At 38.4% G+C, this 27,272-nt stretch overlaps 4 protein-coding genes across 10 annotated transcripts; 2 read left to right on the forward strand and 2 right to left on the reverse strand.

Moving 5' to 3' along the window:
* Positions 1-16: 16 nt before the first annotated feature.
* Frl (formin-like protein) lies at positions 17-22,390 on the reverse strand. Of its 6 annotated transcripts, XR_001771014.3 has the most exons (11): positions 21,349-22,390; positions 13,715-13,798; positions 9,740-9,826; positions 8,780-9,332; positions 7,578-8,722; positions 7,291-7,504; positions 6,934-7,226; positions 6,315-6,869; positions 6,145-6,252; positions 5,708-6,014; positions 4,641-4,773 (listed from the first exon to the last, which is right to left on the reverse strand). XR_001771014.3 is itself a non-coding variant. In XM_041775403.2 (10 exons), exons 1-10 carry the CDS (start codon positions 21,619-21,621, stop codon positions 32-34), a joined length of 3,318 nt encoding a protein of 1,105 aa, XP_041631337.1. In that variant the 5' UTR covers positions 21,622-22,390; the 3' UTR covers positions 17-31. The 6 variants fall into 6 exon arrangements, 5 of the variants coding, with proteins under 5 accessions (XP_041631337.1, XP_017034230.1, XP_017034231.1 ...); XM_041775403.2 differs by lacking the exons at positions 4,641-4,773; positions 5,708-6,014 and adding an exon at positions 17-37; XM_017178741.3 differs by lacking the exon at positions 5,708-6,014 and having other exon boundaries at positions 3,067-4,743; positions 8,780-9,305.
* Positions 279-2,955, forward strand: LOC108083004 (uncharacterized). Of its 2 annotated transcripts, none has more exons than XM_017178628.3 (2): positions 279-385; positions 506-2,955. In XM_017178628.3, exon 2 carries the CDS (start codon positions 606-608, stop codon positions 2,214-2,216), a length of 1,611 nt encoding a protein of 536 aa, XP_017034117.1. In that variant the 5' UTR covers positions 279-385; positions 506-605; the 3' UTR covers positions 2,217-2,955. The 2 variants fall into 2 exon arrangements, with proteins under 2 accessions (XP_017034117.1, XP_070141852.1); XM_070285751.1 differs by having other exon boundaries at positions 522-2,955.
* A 2,820-nt stretch (positions 22,391-25,210) lies between the features above and the next one.
* LOC108083161 (M-phase-specific PLK1-interacting protein) lies at positions 25,211-25,892 on the forward strand. Its single transcript, XM_017178848.3, has one exon. It carries the CDS (start codon positions 25,312-25,314, stop codon positions 25,786-25,788), a length of 477 nt encoding a protein of 158 aa, XP_017034337.1. The 5' UTR covers positions 25,211-25,311; the 3' UTR covers positions 25,789-25,892.
* On the reverse strand, positions 25,893-26,860 carry LOC108083160 (RNA exonuclease 4). The gene has a single exon (XM_017178847.2). The coding sequence runs from the start codon at positions 26,858-26,860 to the stop codon at positions 25,997-25,999; it is 864 nt and encodes a 287-aa protein (XP_017034336.1). The 3' UTR covers positions 25,893-25,996.
* Positions 26,861-27,272: the final 412 nt, after the last annotated feature.

A 27,272-nucleotide genomic window follows, 5' to 3' on the forward strand; every position in this document is an offset into this window, starting at 1 on the left:
TCCACTGCTGCGATGTATCGAAATGGATAAGCTAGAGCTGAAAAAAACAGGTTTATTAGCATAGATGAACTTTAAATGGATGCTTTGGCAGCTTTAGTATATATTATAATGAATATAAAAATTATTATAAGGGAAAAATACAGCCTTTTAAAAAAATTAGCAACTATAGAATCGAGCTTTAATGGAAACAGGATAAAAAGCATTACTCGATACTTGGTTACCGATATTTTGTATCGGATTATCGAATGCTTTCAGATCAAAGGGGAGGGGAATTCACATTCTCTCCCAGCTATCTCGCCATTATTTCCAATCAGAAGAAGTGAAATAAACTAATTGATTCAATAAGTAAATAACAGTATCATCAAGGAAAAAGTTTACTTTTTAGGTAAAGCTGAAAAAGAGAAATATAAGGATGCATAAAATGATTAATCTGCAAAAGTAATTTCGCCAGTGCATGCAATTCTTAAACTCTTATCAGAAGACTGCAATAAATATGTAAATGTAGTTTCTGTTGATTTCAGTGAGTAATCGCCAGTTCCGGCAAGAAGTCTATTCTTCTCTAATAAGAAAGAGTAAAGACTAAACGAACTAATTTATGATAAAACATGGAATCCATACGAAGAAATGACTTAAATATCGCTTCATACAATATCAGAGGTCTAAAAACTAAAGTAGAAAACAAAAACTTTATGCAATATTTGCATAATTTTGATGTTTTTATATTAATTGAAACACACACGCTGCCCAATGCCGAAGCAGCCGAGTTCTTTAAGGATAACCAGCCGGAATTCGAATGTTTGCATTGGAAGGATGCAGAAAGAGTTTTTCGTTACGGTCGAGGAATCGGTGGATGTATAATTGGAATAAGGAAGTCCCTCATAGACCGGGGAGTAAGCCATAGTATTGTAGATATCAATGGTTTCAAAGTACTGCAGTTGCAAGTACGCAATAAAAAGATGCAGATCGTTCCACTATATATTCGTTCGACCGATTGGAACAAGGAGTTCAAGCCGGTGATTAAAACTTTTGAAAATACGGAAAATACAATGACTAATGCAATAGTAATGGGCGATGTCAATGTCCGGTTGGGAGAACTCAAGCAAGAAGTGGACCAATTCAACTGCATCGCCAACACGAATGGTCGCAGATCCTTGGACAAAGAGAGGAACGAAAAAGGCACAAAGTTTTTGAAATTCTGCGATGGTCAAAATCTTAAAATACTCAATGGTCTTACCCACGGAGACGCCGAGGGAAGTTTCACCTGCTTTGGGGGCAGAGGGAATGGGAGATCAACGAACGACATCTGCGCAGTGAGCAGAAACCTTATGTCTTTGGTTGTGGATTTCAAAGTAGATAGCGTTCAGCACGGATCCGATCACTTGGCCATTTGCCTGCAGCTGAACCTTCAGTTTTTGACGGAGCCACCAGCACCCAGGGTTCCATCAATCCAACAGAATAGTCATAGTTTAGCTTCGCTTAAGGTGACTCATGAATCGGTATTAGATTCCGATATTTCCATTGACGAAGTCATGCATGTTCTCAAACAAATCTCCTTGCCGGGATTTTCTAAAAACGCTGTAAAGGATATTGTCGGAGAAGTAACTCTTCGATGCAATAACATATTTAATGGTTTAAATATAAATATTGAACCACACTCGAATATAGTCTCAACAAGTGATTTAACAGAGATTTTACAAGATATAGTTAAAAGAAGATTGGTTAAATGGTGCGAGGAAAATAATATCCTAAGTAATTATCAGACACGATTCTCCAAAAAGACACCCAAGTTAGACACAGTCTACAACTTGGCAACAATTGTCAATATCCAGATGAGCGAAAAAAGAAAGGTCTACGCGTTTTTTGTGCAATTCGAATCGATCTTCTCGGAAGATTTTATTCAACATTTATGGAACAAACTTAACCGTCTGGGGGTGTCCTCAAAAGTAATAAACTTTTTAAAATATTTATACGAACGAGAAAAATTAGTAAATTACTTCCAAAATAAAAAGGGGCTTCTATCAGAGCTGATGTATTCCCTTTATTTGAACGATCTTCCTGAGAAATTGGAGGGAGGCCTCTCCATCGATGATCGCCAAATAAATATTCTAATGTATGCTGATAAAATCGTACTTCTCTCGGACACCGTCAGCGGGCTTCAGGATATGATCAACCGTTTGGAAAAATACAACCTCAATACCTCAACCTTTCTGAGGTAATGGTTTTTAAGAGAGGCGGCAGAATTTCAGGAGTTGAAAAATGGCTTTTTAACGGGAAAATGATCAAGACCACTTCCAGGACAAATTACCTTGGTTTCGAGATCACTTCAACATTCTCGTACACAAAGCAAGTCCAATCAATGATTGCAGATGCCAAGCCTCGCCTGGAGGACTTTCTCAATGAATCGCATTGGTCGAAACTGATGACTCGGTATATGGCTCCTTTGTGGGGCAGTCACAAAAAGAGTTATAGCAAAGCGATTGGACAACTGCAAAAATCATATTTAAAAGGGAATAGCAATAATAGTATTAACCTTAATAGCCTTGCTCTTAACCTATACCTTATGTACATAGGACAAATATATTTCTCGCATTCTGAAAATTCCCTAGTTGGCTATTTAACACTTAAAATAATTGAAAAAAATATTATGTGGGCTGAAAACCTTAATTCTATGTGTAGGAAACACAAACTCCAGTGGAAGGAAAGCCTTCAAAGTAGCGAACTTTGGGCTGAATTCTGCACGACTCTGATCAGCCTTGAAAATTTATAAATTTTACATATTTGTTATTGTTTTTATGTGCAATATTTAAGTTAGTTTTTTATGTTTATATAAATATTTAAGAATTGTTGATCTATAATAGAATAAGATAATGTATACAAAATCATTGTTTTTTTATTTTTATATGTATGTAAATTTTGTATGTGTATTTATATTTTTTTAATAAATTATAAAATATATTTTATTTTAGTTTTTATACTATTATAAAGGGTATTGGATTGGTACAATTCTGAAAAAGCAGATTATAACTCCCTTGTAAATTTTTGTTTCCTGCATGAAAATATAAAAACTTTGTTTATTTTTTTTGGCTATTTTATTCGGTTATAATAATTCATTTAAAATAGTTCAAGGGTTTAATATATTCGTGTAAAAGTGTGTACAAAAATGCCGGAATTTTATATTTATATATAATAGTTCCTTTCTCCTCCTTCGCTCATCGTATACCATGCTGGCTTCTTATCAAATTAAATAACACAATATTTAAAAACTAACAATGGAGCGTGCTAATCGTGTGTTCTGCGATCTCTACTCTGTTTGCGCGAAATAAAGAGAAGAAGACTTTGAAAGGATATGCATAAGGATGCCAATGGCACTTGTAAATATGTAAATACAATAAAACTGTGCTTATAGTTCAACTAAATTCGTTATTGCATTTTTTTTTTAATATATATACTATATATATAAATATTTCTTAATATTTATCAAGAGAAGACACTATCCAAAAGAGTTTATAAAAGCTTTTCTGCGTGTTCGGTATGCTGAGTCGTACTGAACTGCCTCCATATCAGTCTTCGTCAATTTGTTGTTGTGGCTCGTGAGAATAAAATTGGCTTATATAAATGGAATATCTATTCGTATAGTTTTTTTGTATAAAACTTTGCATATAATTTTAGAAAATGTGTTGTCTTTTTTTGAGTGTAAAACATTCTAAAAATGTTACAAAAATGTTCATCTGGCATGCAATATTTTGGCGTAATGATTTATTTTTTATTTTTATTTATTTTTTAAGTGCTGACTGTTTGCTTGGAGTGAAACAAATAAGAAATAACAAAAAAACAAATATAAATACGAAAATATACACAATTTTAATGCTTTATACTCTTTCTTCCCATACAATTCATCTTATAGAAAAAAAAATACAATTATTTAAAGTACGGACTTGCGTGTACTCCATATTCGTGCGGATTTGCCATCTCGGATGGATGCAGCAAGTGATTCCAATTTGGTTAAAACTTAGGCATAAAAAAATACAACTAAATAGTACATATATCGTTCGATATATATGTATATGTATATACACAGGTTAAAATGTAAATCAATATTTAACAATTACAGTTTTGATAAATACACCATGCGAATTTTCGATTTCAACTTAAGCTCTAAGCAACCAAATAATAATGTGTTTTTAAAAACATAATTTTGGCGATAAACAATGTCTCACAAAATTGAAGGCGAGATTCACAAAATGGGCGGGGGCTTGGGGCTTTTATCAGAGCTAATTGTTCCACACACACACACGCTTTTTGTATATAAAAAGGGATAATTCCGAGTAATTCGAAAATAAAAGGATTTCGTATAAAGGGGAATGTGAGTTTTGTGTTTCGTGTGCGAGTGTGTCCAAAACAATTTAATCGCCCAATCACATATTGCAGTATCTCTCTAATGATCTCTCTTTTCCGTTTTCAGTGTAATTTTGATTTTCGATTCGTTGCCATCTCGTTCATCATCTCGTTCATCATCTCGTTTGATCTCACTTAGCAATCCATCTCCTCCAGGGTGCGCGACAGTCGATTATTGTCGATCCTGCGACGCTGTGAGCGTCGAACCGCATCCGCCCGCCGATACGGTTCGCTCTTCAGCCCAAGCAGAATGTCCTCGAGGGCTCCATTGTACACCTCGTCCTGCTGCAGCAGCTTCTTCTCGCGCACCGAGTGAGCCTTGCTCTTCAGCTCGTTGATGACGGCATCCTGCAAGGAGAGGGCGCAGGTTGAGGCCAGCTGTTTGCGTTTTGGTTTTTTTTTTGGGAAGCGGAGAGCAAGGCCAGGCCGGGTTTGGGATAAGAAAGATAAAAAGGTTAGCATTAAACAGGGAAACCAACACCAAAAGAGAAACAGAAACTAATTACTAAAGGGTTACTCTCAAGTCGGGTTTGAATTCGTTAAATTTTATTGCATATATATTTCAATTTGTTATTTCTTTTAAGTTAAATTTTTAATATATATATATATTTTTTAGTGGAAAATACATATAGAACATAATTTTACATGTTTTTAATAGATGTTTTTTCTAACAAGTGAATGCGGTTTAGACTTCAAACTTCGCGTATTATTATTACTTTTTTAAGGATCTATTGAGTGGCGAATCTATCGATTGCACATTTTAAATGTTATATTTGTTTCCAGAACCTTAAATGTTATATTTGTTTCCAGAACCTTAAATATTGTACACAAAATAAATGTTGTTAGCCAAGTTATAAGATGTTTTAAAGTCGAAAGTAGAGTTGGAAATAAATCGATTTTCATTGAATCTAATTAAAAAAAAAAAAAAAAAATCTACAAGTAAATCGATTATAATCGATAAAAATCGAAAACGGAAATATAGATTTACATCTTAGATGTGTAATATTATTATTTTTCCTATATATACATTTAAAATATTACATTTTTCTATATGTATCTTCACCCTTAAGGATTTTCATAAGCCACTTTGCTTAAACAAAATAATAATTTTATTTAATGGAATAATAAATAAACATTAAAAAAACCTTGTCAAACTGCCAAACTATGAAATGACACAATCAGTACACATATGAGATCACAGCCAGAGTAAGATTAGCAATGGAATTAGCGCGGATTAGGCAACACAACAGTGGGGATTAGTCGAAACCAAAACAATGTTAGGAGACAAGTAGAGACAAGCCGGGCGACTTACACTAATATGGGGGAATTTTACACAAAACAAATCCCGTGACATGCTGCCGCCCCCAGAGAGCAACAACTATGTAGGTGGTAGAGGATTGTGTGTTTTTTGGTTTTTTAGGATGTTTCTGCTATTTGGGACACGGGCTTATAATCCCTCTTCTTGGCCCCCGCAGACTGCCATCCCCAGTTGAGTATTTTACAGAGTGTGGTGCGTTTTGTGTGTGAGTCAACCAAAGAACCAAGTTAACGTGCTAGGATTGAGGAGATGGCCGGTGGATGGATGCTACGATTGGTAGGTCGAGCAGGCATTGTATTGGCTGCATAAATCAAATCGAAACAAGATCAGAACAAAGCATAACAGGTTACCCGACAAGTGCAGTTAGAGGATTCACCACCAGGACGATTTCAAGAGACGAAGGGCTTCCGTGTTCGATGTTCTTCACTCACCTGTTGCTTTTTCTGATTAGCTTTGTTGCGCAAATGCACCTGGTCGGTCTCCTTTTTGGAGGCGGCCTGCTCCAGGCGACGTCGCTGCTCGTTCTCCATATCATGTTGCTGAAATTATAAGGATAAACTGGCTATAAATACCATCTCTAATTTGCTTGGAATACACCAACCTTAAAGGCTCTTGTAAAGCGAACGATTAGAGCAAAGAAGGCAGCCGCATCGGCATTTCGCGAGGATTCACCAAAGTACTCCACGCACTCTTTAAAAGCATCCTGTGCGTGACGCAAATCGCTCTTGATCTTCTTCAGCTTATCCTCGCTGTTGGTGAGAAAGTCTTTCAAGATGTGCGTCTGAGCACCCTTTACCCTCAGATCTGCCTCCTTGCGCACAAGCTCCATGCCCTTGTCCAGCTCCTGAACATCGGCCACTACATTTTCCAAAGCCACCGAAGCCGCTTTTTCGGTGCCATACAGCTCGCTGTCAAAGTTGAGGAGTTCATCGAATTTGGACCGAATGGTGGCCACAATATAGTGAAGCAGGGACGATCGCTTATCCGTGGACTTGGTATCAATCAACGTGTCCAGCGATTGCAGCTTGAAACCATAGGCAGGTCCTCGCTTGTTGCTGTTGAGATAGTTGCCAAAGGCCAGGACTATTTCCAAAACAGCCTTGAACTTACGCGATTGTTTCAGGGAATTGGAAGCAGCAGCTATGGATTGCACTTGCTAAAATGATGAAATAAATAATAATAAATAATAATAACTTTAACTTTAAAGTTAATTTTCTTACTGGACTAATAAGATGCACACTGTCAACGAAATTCCCCATGTAGTTCATAATGGCCAGCTTCGAGGAGATGCGTTCCACACGCGACAACTGCAGCATGAACTTGTCTTCTTCGGTCAACAGCTGCTGATCCTTGCGGGCGCCTATGTACTCCCTGTAGGCCTTGGCCTCGGCATCGGTGGGAACCATCTTTTGCAGCAGCTCCACATTCTCCAGGGAGAGCTTTTTCAGGTCCAAACTATGGATGGCAGCGATGACATCGTCTATGGGCATGCCCAGCTTGCGACGGGAGATTGCTGAGAAAATTAAGAAAATCAATTAAGTTTAAGGAGGTTTTAAGGCATAGTGAATCTCACTCACCAATGTTTCTTAACCTCGTGTGCTCCAGCAGCGAGACATTGTCGGGCCTCTTGAAGCGTTTGCTGGACTGCAGCGAGCCATCCACTTCGGTTCCACTGCTGCCATTGTGCAAGGCGCCACCAATGCCGATTTTGAACCTCTCCTCGAATTCGTTAAAGTCAATCTGCTTGAAGATCTTCTCGTCGTCCAGCTCGTTGAAGATAGTTCCACGAACCTGACAAGATGGAGAAATAGTTAGTAACCAATATAAAGCTGGAAATTAATCGATTTTCAGTATCTATTCTTACCTGATTTGGCTTCAGGGCCACCCAGTTCAAGGTGGGCAACTTGTACTTGGTGGGCACTTTGCGCTTGATGGTCATGGCGCCATCGGGAGCTGGCATAAAGCCGGCCGCCGGTGGCGGTGGTGGCTGGAAGGAGCTAAGCATGGGCGGGGCATGAGGAGGCGATGGAGCCGTTGACGTAAGGCTGCCATTCGGACTGATCATAGGACTAAAGCCCGGCATCATGGGCGGCGGCGGTGGAGCCGGTGGTGCTGGCGGCGGTGGTGGCGGAGGCGAAGCTGACACTGCGGCTGGAGAGGCGGGCATTGGCGGCGGAGGTGGAGGCAGCGTCAAAGACGATGCACCCAAACTGGAACCAGACAAAAGACCCCCATTCACCAGGGATCCATCGCCACTGGAGACAGATCGTGGCAGGGAGCGGCTGAGTGTCTGCAACTCCAAGTTTTTGGTGTGCAACAGCGTGTCCCTCTTCTTCAGCTCCAGCTCATTGTCCTGCAGCATGCGTTGCAGGACCGTGAAATCTGCTTCTAGTTTCTGACGCGCTATCGCCATCTGCTCCCGCTCCATCTTGAGTGCCGTATTATCCGACTCCAGTTCAGCGTACTTGTACAAGAACTCTGAATTCCGATCGACCTCCCGCTCAAGCTGATCCTCCAGCTCCTGCACCCTCTCCAAGGCGGACGTCTTCGTTTCCGAATCCTCCATCAGGGCGGCCACATCAAACACATTGTCCAAATAAGCCGAGATCTGCACTTTGAGCTCCTCGGATTCTGTCAGTCGAATCCGCTCCAAATACTTGTCTAGGCCCAAGGCAGTAAACTCGTACTGAAGGTGGACTCTATAGTTCATATCCTCCACCGAGTGGACCACTATGTTCATGAACTGCATGCAGGCAACCATAAAATCAATGTTGAAAGCCTCAAAGTTCATAAAGTACTCCATGAGGGTCTGAAAGCGCCGCTGCTCCTGGCACACATCCTTAAAGTTATCGAATGAACCCAGGATGATCTCATGGCCGCCCTTGACCAGGCAGATGGCTGCCAGAAGCTCCAGAACCAAGGCCTTTGTCCTAAGTGACTTGTGGATAAGGCTCAGGGCAATGCAATTGATTGCCTCGCGATGCTGGATGACCATGTTGAAGCCATACTCTAAAAAAATAAAAATTCTATTAAATAAAGTTCAAAAAAGCTGTTCCCGCTGCTTACTGTTATTCATGATGGCGCGCAGGCACATTATAGACACATGAATGTCATCCGTGGCGGCGCCCATGTTCAACTTAGCTATGTGCCGCGATCTCCTCTTCAAGCTGGGGCTATCCAAGGCATCGGCAATGGCGGGACGCAGGAATCCATAGGACAAAGAGTGCTGCGGTTGTCTTGAATCATTCAGCAAGGAACCATTGGCCAGGCCATGCCCAGCACTGCCGCCGTGTGTAAGACCCATGCCTCCGCCGCCAGGACTTAGGGAACTGTTATTGCCCAACACCAACTCTCCGCCATCCCCGCCGTTCGTGATGTTCAGGCGCTCCTCGGAGGCACACAGCGCCTCCTGGAGACGCTGCTCGTGACGCATCATCTGCAACCTAAAGCTGAGATAATCCACCAAGGCATCCAGGCCCTGGTTCGTATCGTCCAGGAACTCCTTCACCCACTCGATGTGGTTTGTGCGCAGCGAGATCTCTAGATCCCGGAGCACCTGGGTGGATGTGGACTCGCCGACCATTTTCCGTTTCTGGCAAAGAAAGTAGAAGAGGTAAAGCTGTAAGTGTACAAAGAGAGAGTGAAGTGGAGTGGAGTGGAGGATAGGAAGACGTAAGGAGACCGGAAACAGCAACGGGAAAGGGATTGAGGATCGCGTCGGGACCAGTGCAGGTGCCAGGAAGTAAACAGGGAAGAAACAGGTAGGTAGAGAAATCGGGGAATGTGAATCGTGGTGTGTTGTCAGTGTTGTGAGTAGAGAAATTAGATTTACACATTAATATCGGAACAATAGATTTTGATTTCAAGTAAGGTTATTATTTATTTCAGCTTTGGCCTGATAGTTGGTTAGAGTTATGAGTTTTTTTTGTTTAATAATATTTTTGTTTATGATACAACCAGAAACCATTCGACAGAAACAACTACAGAAAGCTAAATGGATGGAAAAGGATTTAGAATATGACGTACCCGATGACTTCGTGATGCTTTTGGGTCCAAATATGTTCGCAATTTACTCAAGTAATGTGAGGGCGGATCCTTGGCCTGCACCATTTCCTGGAAATTAATAAAGGTATTTATATAAATATTTATTTACAGATAAAAAAAAATGCGTTATAATTTCGGTGTAATTAAAAGAAGTATACTAATATTTATCTTGGTCCTGGGTACAATAGCTTAGAAGAGAATTTACAAGAATATCGATATATAAATCGATACTTTATTGTTAAAAAAAATGCCTAAACTTAGTTTAAACTATCATTGTATAAAATAATTATAAATTGTCAACAATGTAGTTATGTAGTTATATTTTTTTAATCGAAAAAGCTACGTATAAATTTTAAATATTTTATTAATCGAGAAAGCTACGTATAAATTTATATCTTGTCAGATATTTTTTCGATAATATGGATGAGATCTATATTTTTCATTTATTTACAATATTTTTCGATTTTTTAACGACAAGATCTTGATCTAGAAAAAAAAACACTCATTATAATAACAGTTAATATTCTATCAAAAATTCTTTAAACGACCAGACTAAATATGATGGACAATTGTGATATTTACAGTGATGTTGAGCAGAAAACTAGCTGAACAACTGAACTTTATAAAAAGGAATTTATGTATGTAAAAGCTGATTGGTGATGGATTCAATATGAGAATCTGTAACCACATAGAAAAGTCAAGGTAATTCATTTTATTTAACTCCGACACATGGTCTTTCTTTTCTCCAAAGTTTCCTATATATTAAGTTTCTAAACACTATTGAGTGTAAAGTTATTTAATCTAGTTCCTTAGACTAATGTTCAGGCATCAGCTGTTATTGCGAATTAATGTTCAGCTGTTTCCTCCAAGCAATTAGAAATAGATCTAGCCATAAACTATTATTTACTACTTAATAAAAGCCATGCAATACCATTTATATTTTTTATTTTTTGCCAGCTCGGTCGTCTTCTAATTATAAAATTGGACTCTCTATTACACATGTACTGCTGCTGAGTTTAGTTAATTGCCACTAAAATCATCTTCAGTGGAGTTACCCAAGTTGCTGTTCAATGAACTGAGTTTGTTGAAGATGGAGTAACTGGCGGAGGCAGGGGTAACTTTTAGCGATTTGATTCCACATGCATTAACACTAGACCGAGGCCTAGCGGCTTTTACTTTGTGTGTTTTTTTTCTCCCGTATGCTTAACTGCATATTTGTGTACATGTTTATGGTACCGCACACCGCCACCCCTCATAACTCCGCCCCGCCATGCTATCTGCGATCCCCCCCGATCACATAAGCATCGATGGCTTGCCCAACTCTAAACATTTTTAAGCATGAAGCGTGGTATACTTGTTTTGGCTTGAGTCCGTTGTTGTTTTTGGGGTTTGTTTAACTATGCCAACAACTAAGGCAGCCACCAAAAAAGAAAAAAAAAAACACAGAAATAAAAAACAACGCCAACAAAAAGGCAGCCAACGCATGACTACAACTTAAACTATGTGTGGGTTTTGGTTTTGGGTTCGAACTGCAGCTAGAGAAAACCAGTTTGATTCTTTTTCTCAGTTGAAAAGTGCTGCCTGCATACAGCCACAGATATTTTTTTATAGGTATTGGTATACGGATATGTAAGCCGCTGCTGCAAGCGGCTTCAGCGATTAAAAACTGCAATTTATCGCCGTCATAATAATTTGCATTTTGTCACTGTGAGCACGAAGAGCGGCCGAGAAACGGAGACAGGAAGAGAGCCTGCCTGAGTACCGAGACTCCAATGGGATTGGCCGGCCTAAGCACCTCATCGCACACAAAACACGGCTCTGTCGAGGAGTCGTCCTCGAGTGGCTACCTTCGCCTCCACCATCATCACTGGATCGGTGTCTGTCTGTCCTCAAGTCTAGTGGTCGGTTCGTCTGTCAGTGGGCTGCGTTTTCATTCATTTTCATGACTAAACTAAGTTGGAGTGGAACTGTGTGTCACAAAATTGGTAACAAGACTAAGATTTTTTTAACCAAAAATTTTGTATAATTATTATTTTAATATAAGTGTGAAAATCTACATCAATCACCTTTCCTAATCTTACTAAATATTCCCTCAAAATTGTATTATTTAAAAGCCTCGATTAATCGAATTAAATTTCATTCATTTTAATACCTTTCTCCTTTTACTTTGAGCTTCAGTTTTCTTCACCTTTCATTTCTGCTAGAGACTCAGCCAATTTTCATTAACCTGACCCACAGTGCGTTTGGGGCCTGAATTATGGAAAACAGGTCTGGTCTGTGTTGCAGGCATGCAGGCAGTTAAGGAACCGGCGACGACGACGACATGGACAACAACAATAGTCATAAGAACAACGGCCAACGGAGAACCGTGTTGGGTGTTTATGATATTTTATTGTATGGCAGAAAATGCTTGACGCGAGTCCCGGGCTTTCAGAGAGTGTTAGGAGGCATTCCTTCCTCTGTTTTTTTTTTTCTTTTTGAAAGCCACTTCACCAAAATGCCGATGGCGAATATATTATGCTTTTCGTTGCCGTTGTTTCCGTTGTTATTTTTCTAGGTGCAGCTCTTGAAAATTCAGTGACCCAGTTACAAGCGAGATGGATAGATAGCTGGATGGACGGATGGTTGAATAGAATTCACCAAAAAAAAAAAGGTGCACGCTCTGGCGCACACGTTAATAGTTTCGTCATATTCCAAAATCAGCAGCAAAAAAACACGCAATCCAGGCTTTTGCATATGAAAAGTAACACTCGCATATAGTATAAATTTTACTGCCCTATTCTAAAGCAATTTACAGTCGCTCTTGTTGCCGAAATGTTTTGGTTTTTTTTGGATTCAGACAGCGAATTTAAGTCATAAAAAACACTGTGGTGAAGCGGCGAACAAAAAACATCAAAAAAGCGTTGGCGACAAAACAGCACGCACTGCATAATGATTGTCAAAGCTGAAACATCACGGCTCATACATACATATATTTAATTATCAATCTAAACAGAGAGATATGTATGTACATATATATTTGAACACTTGTCCTACAATTTGTTTTTAACAGTTCAGCAATCATAGCTTAGCGAGTGCCGGATGAAAACAATGTGCAATAATTCTCAAGCTAAGCTCAATGTAAGGTGGTTAAAGGTTGAGATATATTATAATCTATGTTATGTATTTTATTTATATTAAATTTATATATTTCCTTCTGAGAAATTACAATTCTAAGCCGTCTATGTGTGACTTTAATTAGAGAAATTTGATTTAATTAGTTTCATTTAACAGAGAAGACCTTGTAGGGGCAATTAAAATATTTAATTTAAAATAATGTGTGCGTGTTTCGCCCTTTTATTAAAATTAATACATTTAAAAAAGGTAAATGAAGTTTATTTTATTATATTATGAAAACATAAACATTTTATTAGCTTTGTAGTTTCACAAATATATAAGATTATAACTTTATCATCAAGATTTTCCATGCATTGGTAACCCAGTTAAAAATGACTAATTGCAGGAGAATTTAGCTTAGTTGCCTAACTCACACGGGCCTTTGGCATTCCAACTGGCCTACACACACACCCGATTGTAACAATTTCATTGCGCAAAGCCATTTGGTATAGTTTAATTAGAGCTGCCACTCCACTTGCCCCTTTGAACAGCTGTGCAGCCTAAAGGTCAGCGTTCAAGGTGTCGACATCGGTAGAGAGTGGCTCTAGCTTGACCTAAAGCAAACTATACTTTAAGAATAACCTTCTTTGAACTGTTCCCTTGAGAGCAGTCCAAAGTGCTGAGATGGGAATGGAAAACAACAGGAACAGGAAGTTCAGACTTTGATAGCAAACAGTTTTTAGCTAAATAAATAATTAAATCGCAATAATAATTTATGTAACGAATTCCCTGTACATGTACTCATATTTATAACTTTAAAAATATTATTTAAAATAAGAGAAAATATTTAAAATAACTTACTTGATCGCATATCATGTCCCATTTCTTCTCGTCATCGTAGTTACGAAGTAGCTTTGCTTTATCGGGCGGCAAGTCCATCGAAGCCTGTCAAAAAAAGATACAGGAAAAATACAAGACAATTAGCAAGTGTGAATAATTAAGAGAACAGATATTTAAGCTAAGTTAGGAAATGACATTCAGCCAATTGGAAAGCTCATTAAAGCCCAAATACACCCCATAGTATGGCCCATTAAGGCAGTCAGTCTTGCATCTCTTGACATATTTAACCCAGAGCATTGTTTACCAGCTCTTGCAAATATTGAGTTATTCAGCTGCTGATGGTTTATCTACAGATTAACCGGGAGTGAGTCACTAAACCATAAATAAAAGTGAACAAAAGTGGAAAAGCATTGCTCTATTTAACTGATAAATCCCATTCATCCAACACTTTGCTTCAATCAAAAGAATCATTAAGAGTCATGGAAATAAATCGGTTTTATGACAACATGACCAAGTACAATCTTTAAATATTCCACTGATTTTAACTACAGATCACTGAACCACAAAGCAAACTCAAATATGCAGAACCAATTTACCTGCCAACGGCAGACGGTTTGTGTAAAATGGTTAAATGTACAATTTAACGGGAGGGAATGCACCATAATGAAATCGGCAAATATGCTTACGTGACTTCAATTTAATTTTTCCACTTTTTTCTCCTTTTTTTTTTTAGGGTGCAGCAGCTGCAGTTGGAAGTTCTAATTAGATACACACACAATCATTTACGGGATGAGAGCAGGAAAAGGGTGTGTTGAAGATGGAGGGGACAACAAATAATGCAAAATAAAGAAACAACATTGGATGCACAATTGGAGTTGAATCTTTACAAGGAAAATCATACAATGAACGAATGAAATTAAATAAAAGTGGATTGAAATGCGGAGAAACGTAACTCTGATTTGTATCTTTATGCCTAGATCATCCATAGAATAAATTAAAAAAAATTGTATGGACAGTTTAAAATCACATAATAAATATTTTTTATTTTATTTATTTTACTACAAAATGAAACTCAATTACATATTTAACTTGTCAATTTTTTAGACTACTCCACTATTTATATTATATATATACGTCAGAACAAGCCACATTCAAAAACTATGCCATAAAGCTGTCATAAAATTAATTAAAATTTGATTTAATTAACTATAGCTTCCAATTTTACGACTTAAAAATTACAAAGTTTTAAAAACAATATGATGACTATATGTAATATATACTCTATCTATAAATCACTTTACAGTCTTAAAAAATACCCATAAAAAAACGTATTTTATCTTTTATCTGAAACTTTTCAGTCATTATTCTCAAGATCACTGTGAGATGCTTTTTTGTTCCATGTTTTCACATTCAATTACTGCAAATTTGCATTGAACTTAGCAGCTCTATGAGAGTGTTAATTAAGCCTAACAATTATTGAAATTATCAGCACTTCTGCCTTTGTTATATATGTATTTTTGTTTTATTCTTTTCAAAACGTGCTCAATGTGCAATATTTTTACCATACCCAGAGAGAGGGTGAATAAATGCAAGGATGATTGCAAAATTTATTGATTAATTAATTGTAATGTTATGGGTGAGCCGCTGTGCCCCTAGCTCCTCCACATTGGCTCCACGCCCAGTACAATATATTGTCCGTTACGGTCTGAACCCATCAAGCCGAGTGATTTGCCTCGACGCGCTTTTTATAATAATAAAACAATAAATAAGTAAATAAAAGAGTGCATAAAAAGAGGGAGAGAATAATAAACAAGGTGACAAAGACAAGCACTCTCTTCAATACTTATGCCAGCGCAGACAGGCTCTGAAGGCAAAAAGTGCGCGCTACTTTTACTATATAAATTGGACATGATGTATATATGGGTACATAATGAATTACTTGACCGGCACACCGGATACGCATTTTAAATTTGTTTTATTTTTTGTGTTCCCTCTATCGGAGGTTTTGTGTGTGTATGTGAGTGTCTGTGTGAGTATGCATAATGGGGAGTTCCGAATTGTGAGGCACGGTCCCCCACTTTTTGATTCGAATCTGTCTACGCTCATGCCCAATGAGTAAGCCTCAGCGGTATTTATTACAAACAATATATAAACAAAAGTCACATTATTCTATAGTTGGAAAGAAGCGTAAAAACAATGGAGAGAGCTGCTTCAGAAAACTTATTCAAAATAAGCAATAATTAAGAATTTAATTTTAAACAGTTGATGAAAGCAAAGTTTTAGGGCAAGTAACTATGTTAAAGCACATATGTAATAGCACATATTAAGAGCTCATATTTAATAGCAAACAATGGACAAACATGTATCCACATGTGCTCGCCACAGTCACTTCATTCCGGAAACGTTAAAACCAGTTGGGAATTATAAGTGCACAAGTGTGAAATTTTTCTTGGCAAGATTTTTAAGGAAATAAAACTAAATGAAGCCAATTAAAATAAAAAAAAACCCCTAAATTTAAGAGAAAAAAATAACAAACAAAAAATTATAAATTAATGAACTTTTTTTTTAGTAGTAGAAAAATGTTCTTAGTTTTAGGTCGTTTTTTCATAGCTATAAAAAAATATTTTTATGAGTGTGCGTAACAGACACATATTTATAAGCTTAGTGATTCAATTCATTCCGTGATTCATTTTAATTCATAGACAAATAGTTTATGGGAATCTGGAAAAAAATATTAATCTCTTTAGAAAGTATTGGAAATAGAAAAAAAAAAAAACACCGAAAAGCATTCTTCAATCGCCATTCGTGACTCACAAAAATATTGTGGAAATCTGCAGAAAAATGTGCAGGTTTTATAATATACACATACGGCGTGGTGTATATTAAGAACAATACTTCCAAATTTCTCGGAATGTTTGTTAATTTAAACATAAAGAACACCGATAAAAATGTACGTGAGAAATACAAACAATAATTTAGCCAAGTACAAATATGGTATGGAAGAGTGACTCCTGTTTGCAGTTTTGAAAACGATTTTATTTCCATTGAAACTTTACATTCTGTATAAAATTAGTCATGGTCATTTGGGATTTTTGAAAGAAATTTTAGAATCAAAGAAAACCCATTTCCTGCTGCTTGGTTAAATGATCTTCAATAGGGTTCCCAAGAAACCCATAGAAGATTCCCGATTATCCATAATTTTCCGCAAAAAACCAGATGGTCTTCTTTTATTATCATTACTGGACTTTTTTTTATAGAACTATGGACTTTTTTGCAGACCGCAAAAGGAAATGGCAAGTAGAGATAAACAAATGTTTGCCCTACAAGGCAGATAAAAAGGGGGTTCACATCATTTTTTTTGTTTTTTCTTTCTTTTTGCGATCTAAAGCTGCCGTTAGATAAAGTCAAGCTAAATGGACAAAAGCGTTGAACAAAGCCATCAAGTTATTGCCATTGAATGAGTATTTCATGCAACGAGGGTTGCTATGAGAGTATGGATGAAAGTAATAAGCGGCTTTTAATAATATTTAAAATTTATATTTATATTAAATAAAATATTGCAAACTCATAAATAGTTATAAATAAGATTATATCACCTGAACTTAATTATAATATTTCCCACATTTCAAACACTTCAAGCTACTCTCGTTTAAGCATTGAGTACTTAACAATATTAACAATAACAGTTGTGGTTGACTGCCGCCTTGTGGTTTGTCAGCCATTGAAAATGTCATTAGGAGAGGCGGCTAGCTCCTCACCAATGCATTTCCCCGTAACTACGACCCTGCGGGCAATTGTTTACAGATATGTATATATTCTAGGCTTAAGCCTGCGAGACAACGGAGATGATTAAGCGAGTGAAAGTTAGTTTGTCTGAGAAAGTTGGTAAGCAATCGGGGATGAGGATTTTCTGCGGTTTAGTCTTTGTGTCTCTGTGGGTATTTATGCCTATGTCTGTGAATAAAGACACCTACAACATGACCACAGATTAGCTTTCAATAATGCAATTAAATCCACATTTTTATGTATCTTTATTCAAAACTCTTTGGCATGGCAATATATACACTTTAAGGTAAATAAATTGTGGGAATTTTATTGGTCATAGGTTGATTGTTTAAGCAATTAGTCAGTAAACAAAAGCAGTGCCTTCGTTTACCCACTAATCAGAAATTTTTACAATAAACAATTTGCTGGAATCTGGTAAATATTGCATTCGGAAATTCAAGAAATATATATTAAAATAAATAATTTAGTCATAAGGAAACTACAATTGATTTATGAAGTTTTTTATAGCTCACAGGAGTAAAAATAAATGTAATAAAAATGAAAGAAAAGAAAAAGTATAAACTGACCATCTTAAGAAGACTGTTTCCCCTACTTGACATCCTCCCCTCTGCAACAGATCTTTATCCCTAACATCCACTATCCATCCACTCGCATTCGATTGTTTGATAAGCTTGAATGGTGTTCTATGCCATGGAATCTATGTAGTATAGTGCAACACATTGACATCGACTGCACCCTTATGCATAGAAGATTTCCTCTCTCTCTCGCGTATTCAAAGTTCAATCAACCCGCTCGGCCGGTTCGTAATTTAACCGGAAACATCTGCACTGACTGCGTCTGATTAGATCCAGCCAAACGCAAATTATTAGCAGCAAAAAAAAATTATGGCTTTCGTGTTATTTTTAAACCATGAATCAGGCAAACAATTGCTTTGAATCGAAAGGCGACCGACTGCATGGACAGTCTCGGGTCTGTCAAGTCCACTTCAATGGCAATGGGCCCCCGTGAGCAACAGCACTTTTGACTAAATTAAGGTAAACACGAATTAGCCAAGCCGGAGACACAAGGCAAGGGCGAGGCCGGGCACAGCACCTTCATGAGGCTACCGAAATGGCAAACAAACAAAACATCGAGAGGCAAAAAAATATATATCTACCAGGGGTAAACACACGAAAAAAAATAACATACTTTGAGTGCGAAAAGAAGGCAATGAATTTTGAACAAACAATTGTCAAAGAATAACAAACAGGAGGGGGAAATGTTATCTAAGGTCTGTCAATATCTCGGATACCCTTGAATTTTTAATATTGAATTTTTCTTTAAAAACTTTATCAAGGTATAGAGATTCAATTGGTTAACAAAGGGGTTATTCCAGTTATGAGAAAGTATTATCTCACTTATCTTTTTGACATTATATTTTTGATAATGTCATCCCTTTGTTTTGCTAATGTTAATCTTTTTACCAACTTAACAAATCAGCAAGCGAGCATCGTTTAAATGTTAATCATTAATAAACAAATAATCATATATCAACTTAAACATTTTTGTTTAAGATACATCTTAAAAATGTAATATTTTCATATTTTAAAATCCCTTAAAGTCTTGAATATCAGTTGTGATTTAAAGTAAATTCCTAAAGTAATGCAAAATATTAACGAACGATAATTAACTCAAAAGATTATGGAGAACCCATCAAGAGAATTACATAATTTTAATTCAAAATAAAAAAAAATGTCATCATTCATTACATAAAAGATCTTTACCCCTACCTTATCGAGATGCTCAGGACCGTATTTACAGCCTTGAGATCTTTTGTTTTGATCTCAAGTATGGAATATAGTGCCAAAAACGAGCAGAGAAGTCGGAAACCCGTTGGAGGAGCATTTCTCATGTTACTGACTGACTGCCGATAACTGAGAATTCGAGCTGCGCATATAAATAAAGATTTCTGTTTTCGTCTTCCCCTTTTGTTCAGTTCGCCACAGAGATAAGCCGGAGATCTCAAAGCCATTCAGCAGCAGCCTCAGCCTCAGCCTCAGGCCGCTGCCGCCGGAGAGTGCGAGCGGTCGATCGTCCGGCCGGGCGGTACAAGTGAGTCAGCCCTGGAGTGCGACAGAGAGGGCTACAACCGATCAATTTGCTTTAATTGCCATTAGCATGCCGAATTGGAGTGGCTTGAGGGGGGGTTTAGCAGGAACGGGGAGGGGTGGAGACTGGAGGGCGAATCAAATGACTGCTGTGGGTCACAATCATTTGTTACGGTTTTATGACGGTCAAAGCTAAGAGCTTTTTTCGCTCCTTTCCTATTTTTATTTCACTTTTTTGGCAATATGTTTACTCGTAAAAATCTTAATTACGCGGTCTTGTTCGGAGAAAAAACCGTCTAGTGGGATGACAAACGAATTCAGTTGGCAAGAGCACACGCCCTTAGCACAGTGGTTCTTTCACAGCTGCGGTCAGAATAATAGAACAATTATGTGGAAAATGGTTATAAAAAACAATATAAGAATATACTATATCTTAAGTTATTATCCGAGCTGTAGATACATTTCTTTATATATCATAAATTAAAATAAAACGAAAACCTGTCAAACTCTGAAATCCCAAACGAATTAAACCAAAATTTGAAATTATTAATGAATTATGTGATCAAGATTAGGTTAGGTTTTTAGGTCAGACTCTATATTCTTTAGATCCGAGTCCAATCGAGCTCCTTTTTCGGGTATCCCAAAAATATCATATCAATATTCCGAGGCAACCATTCCACTGTTCCTTGAATGGGGAGTTGAGTTGGAGTGCAGGCCGAAGCAGAGAGCCAAGCAGAACAGACCGGAGCAAAACTGGGGAGAGGTTGTGCCGCAGATACAAACTCAGAGATACACACGCACACCAACAAATGAAAAACACTCGCGCTAAGTGTGAGTGTCTCAAAATTCAAGCGAACAAGTCGCCGCACACCCGATGAGGTCATCAATCACATGCAACAAATGCGAGGGCGGAACGAGAAGATGGCAGGGGCAGGGGCAGGGGCAGGAAGCCAATCCTTAAGCCTTTATATACCAACTACTACACAATCGCCTAATAAGCCTTCTTTTTTAAGTGTCTATAAATATAAACAAATTCTAGATCTATGTCTACGAATTTTTAAAGTGCTTTAATAAATACTTGCACTAGAGGCGAAATTTTCAGACTAAGTTTAGAATTAATAGTCTTGGTTTTATGTTTTCTTTTTGTGGTTAAAAATAAAATAATTTTAAAGGAGCTTCTAATAAGTTTTTTCTTAAATAAATATATACTGAAAATATTTGCAATTATTAAGAAAATAAAACTGATTAACTCAACCCTATTTACTTTTGTGTTGTATGTTCAAAATGCTCTTAAAAATTGTTGCATTTTTGTCTTGTTTAGCCTTAGTAATATTTAAGGAAAATTTACAGAATTATAATTATATTTTTTATTTAAATTTAGCATTGTAAAATGTAATCTAAGTTCAATGAGTCAACAATGTTTTTTATAATGGAAATTACATTTGAAAGAAAAAAGTTATTACTTAATTTGCATGCGTAAAGCCATTTCTCAGTTGGAAAAATAAAATAATATGATGTCATTTAGGACGTGATATTTTAAGTAAAATTAACAATAAACTGTGATATAAAGGTTCTTTTTATCTCAAAAATATTCCCACTTCTATAGAAATTTTAACGTTTTTGTAGTACAAAAAACATTTCAACACATATAGATATTATTATTAAAATTAAAATTTAAATATTTCTCAATTTCAGTTAAGTTTAAATCAAAATTTAAAAATGTCAAGCAAAATATAGGCTACAATTTCACATATTCATATTAGGTTCATTTTTTTTACTCACCAAAACTTTGGCGAAGCGCCGGTCCAGCTCGTCCGTGGTGGGCATGGGCTGCTGACTCCGGCTGCGCAAACTGGGCTGCCGAACGTGCTGGTATTGTGAGCTGCATCCGATATCGTAGCGCAGATCCTGCTTTTGCAGGGTGCCGGACGTGGAGCCGTTGTGGTGGTGGCCATTGCGCATCGAGTGATGGCTGTGATTATGCGGATGCTGCAGCTGCTGCTCGTCGGCGTCCACATCGGCACTGGTGATGGTGCGCGACTTGACGGCGCCCATTATGGTGGCAAAGCGACCGGAGCCAGTGCCGGAGCCGCACCCGCCCGCGCCTACGCCTCCTCCTCCTGGATCCACTAATCCCCCGGATCCTCCGCCGCCGGCGTCCTCGATGCTCGCCGCTTGGAGCGCTGTGCTAAGGGACAGTGATAGGGTACCCCATACAGTCCGGCAAAGGGCACGGGTGCGTTCCGGGCAACTTGAAAGTTGCTCTTTGATTCCGTTAAAGATATCCAAAGCGGCTGCTGTAGCTGCTGCTGCTGTTGTTGGTGTTGTTTTTGTTGCTGCTTCTGTGGTTGATGCTGTTCGTGCGGGCGAGCGTCAACAATTGGCCAATCGAAAATTACGTTTTGTTGGGGTTTTAGGTTGGAAAAGAGAATAAACTGCTGTGTTCAAATTTTGAAAATTTAATTTACTTTTTTCTGACAATGTAAGCAAAAACACAATTTGTTGCTGTTGCTGTTGCAGGTTCTGCGGCGACGGCGGCACTCACACAAGCACAGAGGCACAACACACGCACACGAATGCAGGCGGCACAAACACAGACAAAGGCGGATTTTATTGAAAGGCTCCTGCGGCAGGCGACGACGCCTTTTGTGCTTTGTTCGCTGGCTTTCCGATTGTAACTGCGTTTTCACCTTAATTATTGCTTCGTTGGAGCATTTAATTGGAGCCTGGGTCGAGATTTTGGGTAACCGAGTGCCCCTGCAGTTAAATGCACTTTTTTTTTGCCGAACGACCGCGCGACGTCCGCGCTTCACAAAAATTTCGAACAGTGTGACCGCCTTTTGAATAAGTGTTTAACCCGTAAAAAATCTCAAAAAGTTGAAATTTCCCCCTAAAAAATCCACACCTGATATTCGAACCACATCTGATACTACAACCTTTGGTTACACTGTACAAGAACGAAATCAAATTAGACTTTTTATCAAAGACAACAACCATAGTTGGGAAATGTTGACTTTGACCAAAAGGTATGAAACCTTGCTGAAAAAAACTTTTTAGCCATTTTGGCGCGATATTTAAAAAATTCAAACAAAAATAAAATTTAAACAGCGCTTGAGCAGCTTCGGTAAAATTGTATAGCAAAATGACTGTTTTTAGTGTAACTTCAATTTATAAAGATTAATAAAGTTCGTTTTATTCTGGCGCAACCATTGTATATTAAATAAATTTGCTAAAATATTATAGAAAAGGATATTGACGAGGAAAAGTTGAGTGACAGAGTGCACTAGAAATAAAATAGAAAAATATTGGCAAACATATTTTTATTATTGAAAAGACGTTTTATACGATTGGACATTACGTTAATAGACCGACAGACATTTAACCAACAACTTTTTATTTCCAAAAAAGACCAACAAATCAGGTTTATTTCATGAATTTTGGAAATAGTTTATTTACTATTCTTTAGAAATAAATAAATAATTTATCAGAAATAAAAATAAAGATAAAAATTTAAAAATTTGATGTACGTTTATATTTATATTTTCAATAAATTTTCATTAAATGCCCTAGATTCTTATTTACGATTGCTTTACATGATCAATACAGCACTTTTTTCTACACATTCAAACGATAGCAATGAATAGATATTTTTTACCCATCTTTATACACCTTTTTAGCCTTTTAACACCTGTTAGGCCGCGAGAGATTATAAAGTGAAGAGGCGCAAGCGCGAGCGAGAATTATTACAGGCCATAACGCCGTATGGCAGAAAAGTAACAAGCTTTAAGTTAGTCAGCGAGTAGAGCAGTTGGTGGCGAGTCATCCTTCGGGCATCTTTGAAAGTGCGTAAGTATCCGCGAGGTAAAACCCTTTCAGCGTTTTAAACCTAACCATATTATTATTAGTATTAGAATCAGGTCACCTAGAATTGCAATTATATTTAAGCCAAAGAGGTCTGTTAAGTGCACTCTGTGCAAGGACCGTTATAAACGCAGAACTTTTCCGTCTTGTCTGTTCTAGATCCTCATTATCCTCTGTTGATACGGGAAGAGCTTAGCTGGTGTGTTGGGGTATCCTGCTAAGCTCGCAGAAAATCCTTTTAGCTTAAAGCAACACGGGAGCAGAGGTCATCAAATCAAATCCCTGCGTCAGCATCAGTTTCAATACCTAGATAGTATCTAGTGAAGGCTTTCACGCCAATCTCCCCCTCGTGTGACGAAATAATTGGCAGTCACACCGCAAGAGGGAAACGGAGAGTAGGTGGGTTTTTAGTGGGTGAGGTAATTCCAAGTCCCACACTTATCGGCTTTCAATGCTTTTCCCCCTATAGAAAAAAAAAAAAAAAAAAAAAAAAAACACAACGCCCACGCATCAGGTGGCACATTTTGCATATCACAGGATAAATGAAACCATGAAACCATTAATAAATACATACATACAATTTTTCACCATTTTAACACCTGTTGGCAGAGAGAGAGAGTTGAATGCGCGAGCACCATATGGTAGAAAAGGTGCCAGGTAAGTGACGTCACGGAAGAGCAGCTGGACGAGAGAGGCCAAAGCCACAAGAAGGAAATAAAAGCGTGGGTGAAACCTAATTCTTAACCCACCCAAATTCTACGATTTGTTTACGATTTACGGTCTTAAAATCAATTCAAATGTTTACGTAAAGTATACCACAAAATATTACCTCAAAGAAAAAAGAGGTAACGCTTCTTTTAGCAATTTCCCTATCACCTCAAAGGATTTCCACAAAAGAATACACAAAGTAATAATACCTTGTAATATCTAATTAAGGCTTTTCACAGTCTCCACCCAATCCCTTGTCGAGTAATCAGCGATTGCGCCACGAGAGAAAAATTGTTGATGGGTGCCATTTGGTGGGTGGTTCCTTGCTTATCAGCTTTCCATGCTTTTCCACCCTTTAGAACAAAAAAAATTGCAGTCACGCTCAGGTAGCTTTTTGAAGCATATGTACATGGGTCGGGGTAATTGTACCCATAATTGGCTGGCGGAGAAAGCTGCTGCCTGAAGCGTATACAGAATTTAAGGAAACTTTTTAAAAGGCCTTCTATGTATTTTAGACCAGCAGAGTTTATCCCTAACACATATTGGGGATTTTTCTTAATTAATTTGTAAAATATTTTAAGCACTTTAATGGCTACACTCATAAAAATTGTTATCTTAAAATTGAAAAAAGGCACACTTGGGAAAATTGCCCTAAAATCTGATTAAAAAATATTCTGAAATCTAGAGAAATTTGTTTTAATGTAGAAAAATTTTTTAGTTTTTAAGGCGATTTGTTCAAAATATGAGAACTAATTGTTTATGGTTTCTGATATCAGGGCGCCTTGCATTAAAGTCATAAAAACGTTTTCTTAATTTCATTTTTAGGGCGATTTTTTTTAAATATAAAAAATATTTTTATGAGTATGGTTGTGTTCATATATCGAATTGGAAATTACCTGATTTCTCGTAATTTTAGAGGCTGCCAGCCAATACAAAAATCCGTAACTGTGGAAATTTAAAAGACAGTTTTCCCGGCAAAGATTAAGCAAGTGTGACCTGATCCTTAAAATTCTGAATTCGTGCTTGGCCATCCGATATCTGGCAGCACCTGCATTTCAGGCGTTTTGGTTTACTTGGCGGAAATGCGGACGGTCACTCTATATTGAATTAATGTGTTTACTTTGTAATTTGTTTTGAAAAAAATGCAATTCCATCAAGTTTAAACTACACCTTGAAATGGGAACCCCGCGCAAGAACTTCAACAACTTTCCGCCCTTCAACCCGCGGGCGGGCCAGTATCCGTCCCAATCCGCAGACTACAGATCGCAACAGTTTGGGGGACAACAGACGCAGCAGGGGAATTTTGGTTTCTACGAGGACAAGCAAGGCTCCCAGAAGTCAGTGCAGAACACGCCGCACTTTTACCAGAACAAATCCCCTCAGGAGCCACAGAGGCACCGGCCCTACGGGCAGGGTCGAGGATTTGGACGCGGAGGAGGAGGCTTCAATCGCAGGGGCCAACAGAACCGAGAGCAGGGTCAGAGAGGACAATACCAGAACAGCAGAGAGAATAACCAGAGCGGGAATGCCTTCGGACAGTACTTTCACCCCTCCATGCTGGAGGATCCCTGGCGGGATCTAATGGAACGCCATGAGGCCATTCACGGACCCAGCACAAGCCAAACGCCAGCCAAGAAGGTGGAAGTTAACTAGAGCTGGCACCAACTCCGACTTGGTAGTTTTAAGGCGCTTACACATCTTGTTAAGTGTACAAAACTCTAGTTATTAAGACTTGAATAAATAACAGATAAAAACGATCGCTTTGATTGTAACTTTTTATACATATAAGCAACAGTTCCCAATAAATGAAACTCATGTGTACATTAAACTTTAAACTTAAGGCTACCGATTCCCCTGGGAGCTAAAAGTGCTGCTGCTGATGCTGCTTTCTCTCCAGATACTTTTCCCAATCGGCGGCAATTCGATTGTATATACCCATGGCGGCGCGGGCATCCTCCACGGAGTTGTGCTCTCCTGTCTGAATCTCTTGCCCCAAAACGACCATTGTCAGGCGCTTCAGACTGGGCGTATGGCCGTTGGAGACAAGCTTGCAGAGCGGCTTGTAGCGCGACGTATCGCGAATGAGTTCGAACGGATGTCGTATGTTCAGCACGGCAAGATCGTTGCGCAGGGCGTGCCCGACCAAAATCCGACCGTGCAGCAGCTTTACCACCTCATCCTGAACGACTTCAAAGTCCTCGCCATTGGCAATGTCATGCGGGCGAATGCCTGATACGCTGGTACGATAATCGGTGACCTCCTGGCGCGGCTTTACATGCTTGTCCAGCAGCACCTCGCCCACTCGGTTTACAATTGACACGCGGGCCAGCATATCATCATTCCCATTGTGGCCTACGCCGACCATTTCACAGTCCATGGCCAGATAGCGGTTACGCTGAGCCTTCTTTCGGATGCGCGTGCGTGCAGATTTCGTTAGCGCGGGAGATGTCTCTTCCGTGGACTGGTTTTCGCTTCCCGATGCGGCTCCAGGAGCGTTGGCAGCCGCGGCCATCCAGTTGGAGCCCGCTGCACGGCGACTCACGTTCGGTTGCTGCACCTGCAAGCGCTCCATCGATGTTTGACGTTTGCGCTGTCGCGGGGAAACCACATTTTTCGAACCGCCACTGTTGTTATTGTTGCCACTGTCGCTGGCAGGACTGTGCGCTTGGCCACTGGCTCCCCTGCGGTTCAGGTCGAACTGCTTCTGACGTTGTGTAGAGGACATGGTTCCTGGTCATCTATATATTCCTGGTCTATATATTCCACTTATGTATATATATTCCTTAATTGCTGATCAAAAATGTGTTATTTTGCCGTCGTTGGATGGTCTTAAGAATGTGTGACCGTTTCTAGCTGCAGCGACAATACTCCCACCAGAAGGTTTCAGTATTTACGGTATATGCTTTGGCTGAATAAAATATATATTTTATATAGTGAATTAAATAAATTAATTATTCCGCAACTTAATACGATTAATGATAAACAAAAATTAACGACAAATTCTGTGCAAAAGAAATTTGGAAAATATTTAAGTTTTCAGGAATGTCGTCATGGGAGGTGATTGAGCTGTAGTCAAAGTCAATCTAAAACTAAAAAAAAAAAAAAAGAATAATATTAATTTTCGTTGATTTTTCCCC

The sequence above is a fragment of the Drosophila kikkawai genome, chromosome 3L, assembly GCF_030179895.1.
Source record: "Drosophila kikkawai strain 14028-0561.14 chromosome 3L, DkikHiC1v2, whole genome shotgun sequence".
NCBI lineage: Eukaryota > Metazoa > Arthropoda > Insecta > Diptera > Drosophilidae > Drosophila > Drosophila kikkawai.

What these genes read in the sequence shown, in the direction of transcription:
- LOC108083004 (XM_017178628.3), top strand. Translation starts at nt 606, where the DNA reads ATGGAATCCATACGAAGAAATGACTTAAATATCGCTTCATACAATATC.
- Frl (XM_017178739.3), bottom strand. Translation starts at nt 21,621, where the DNA reads ATGGGCGCCGTCAAGTCGCGCACCATCACCAGTGCCGATGTGGACGCC. An exon ending in GGGACATGATATGCGATCAA is followed by an intron (nt 9,827 to 13,714) that starts GTAAGTTATTTT and finishes ATTAATTTCCAG; the next exon opens with GAAATGGTGCAGGCCAAGGA. An exon ending in CACGAGGTTAAGAAACATTG is followed by an intron (nt 7,227 to 7,290) that starts GTGAGTGAGATT and finishes TAATTTTCTCAG; the next exon opens with CAATCTCCCGTCGCAAGCTG.
- LOC108083161 (XM_017178848.3), top strand. Translation starts at nt 25,312, where the DNA reads ATGGGAACCCCGCGCAAGAACTTCAACAACTTTCCGCCCTTCAACCCG.
- LOC108083160 (XM_017178847.2), bottom strand. Translation starts at nt 26,860, where the DNA reads ATGTCCTCTACACAACGTCAGAAGCAGTTCGACCTGAACCGCAGGGGA.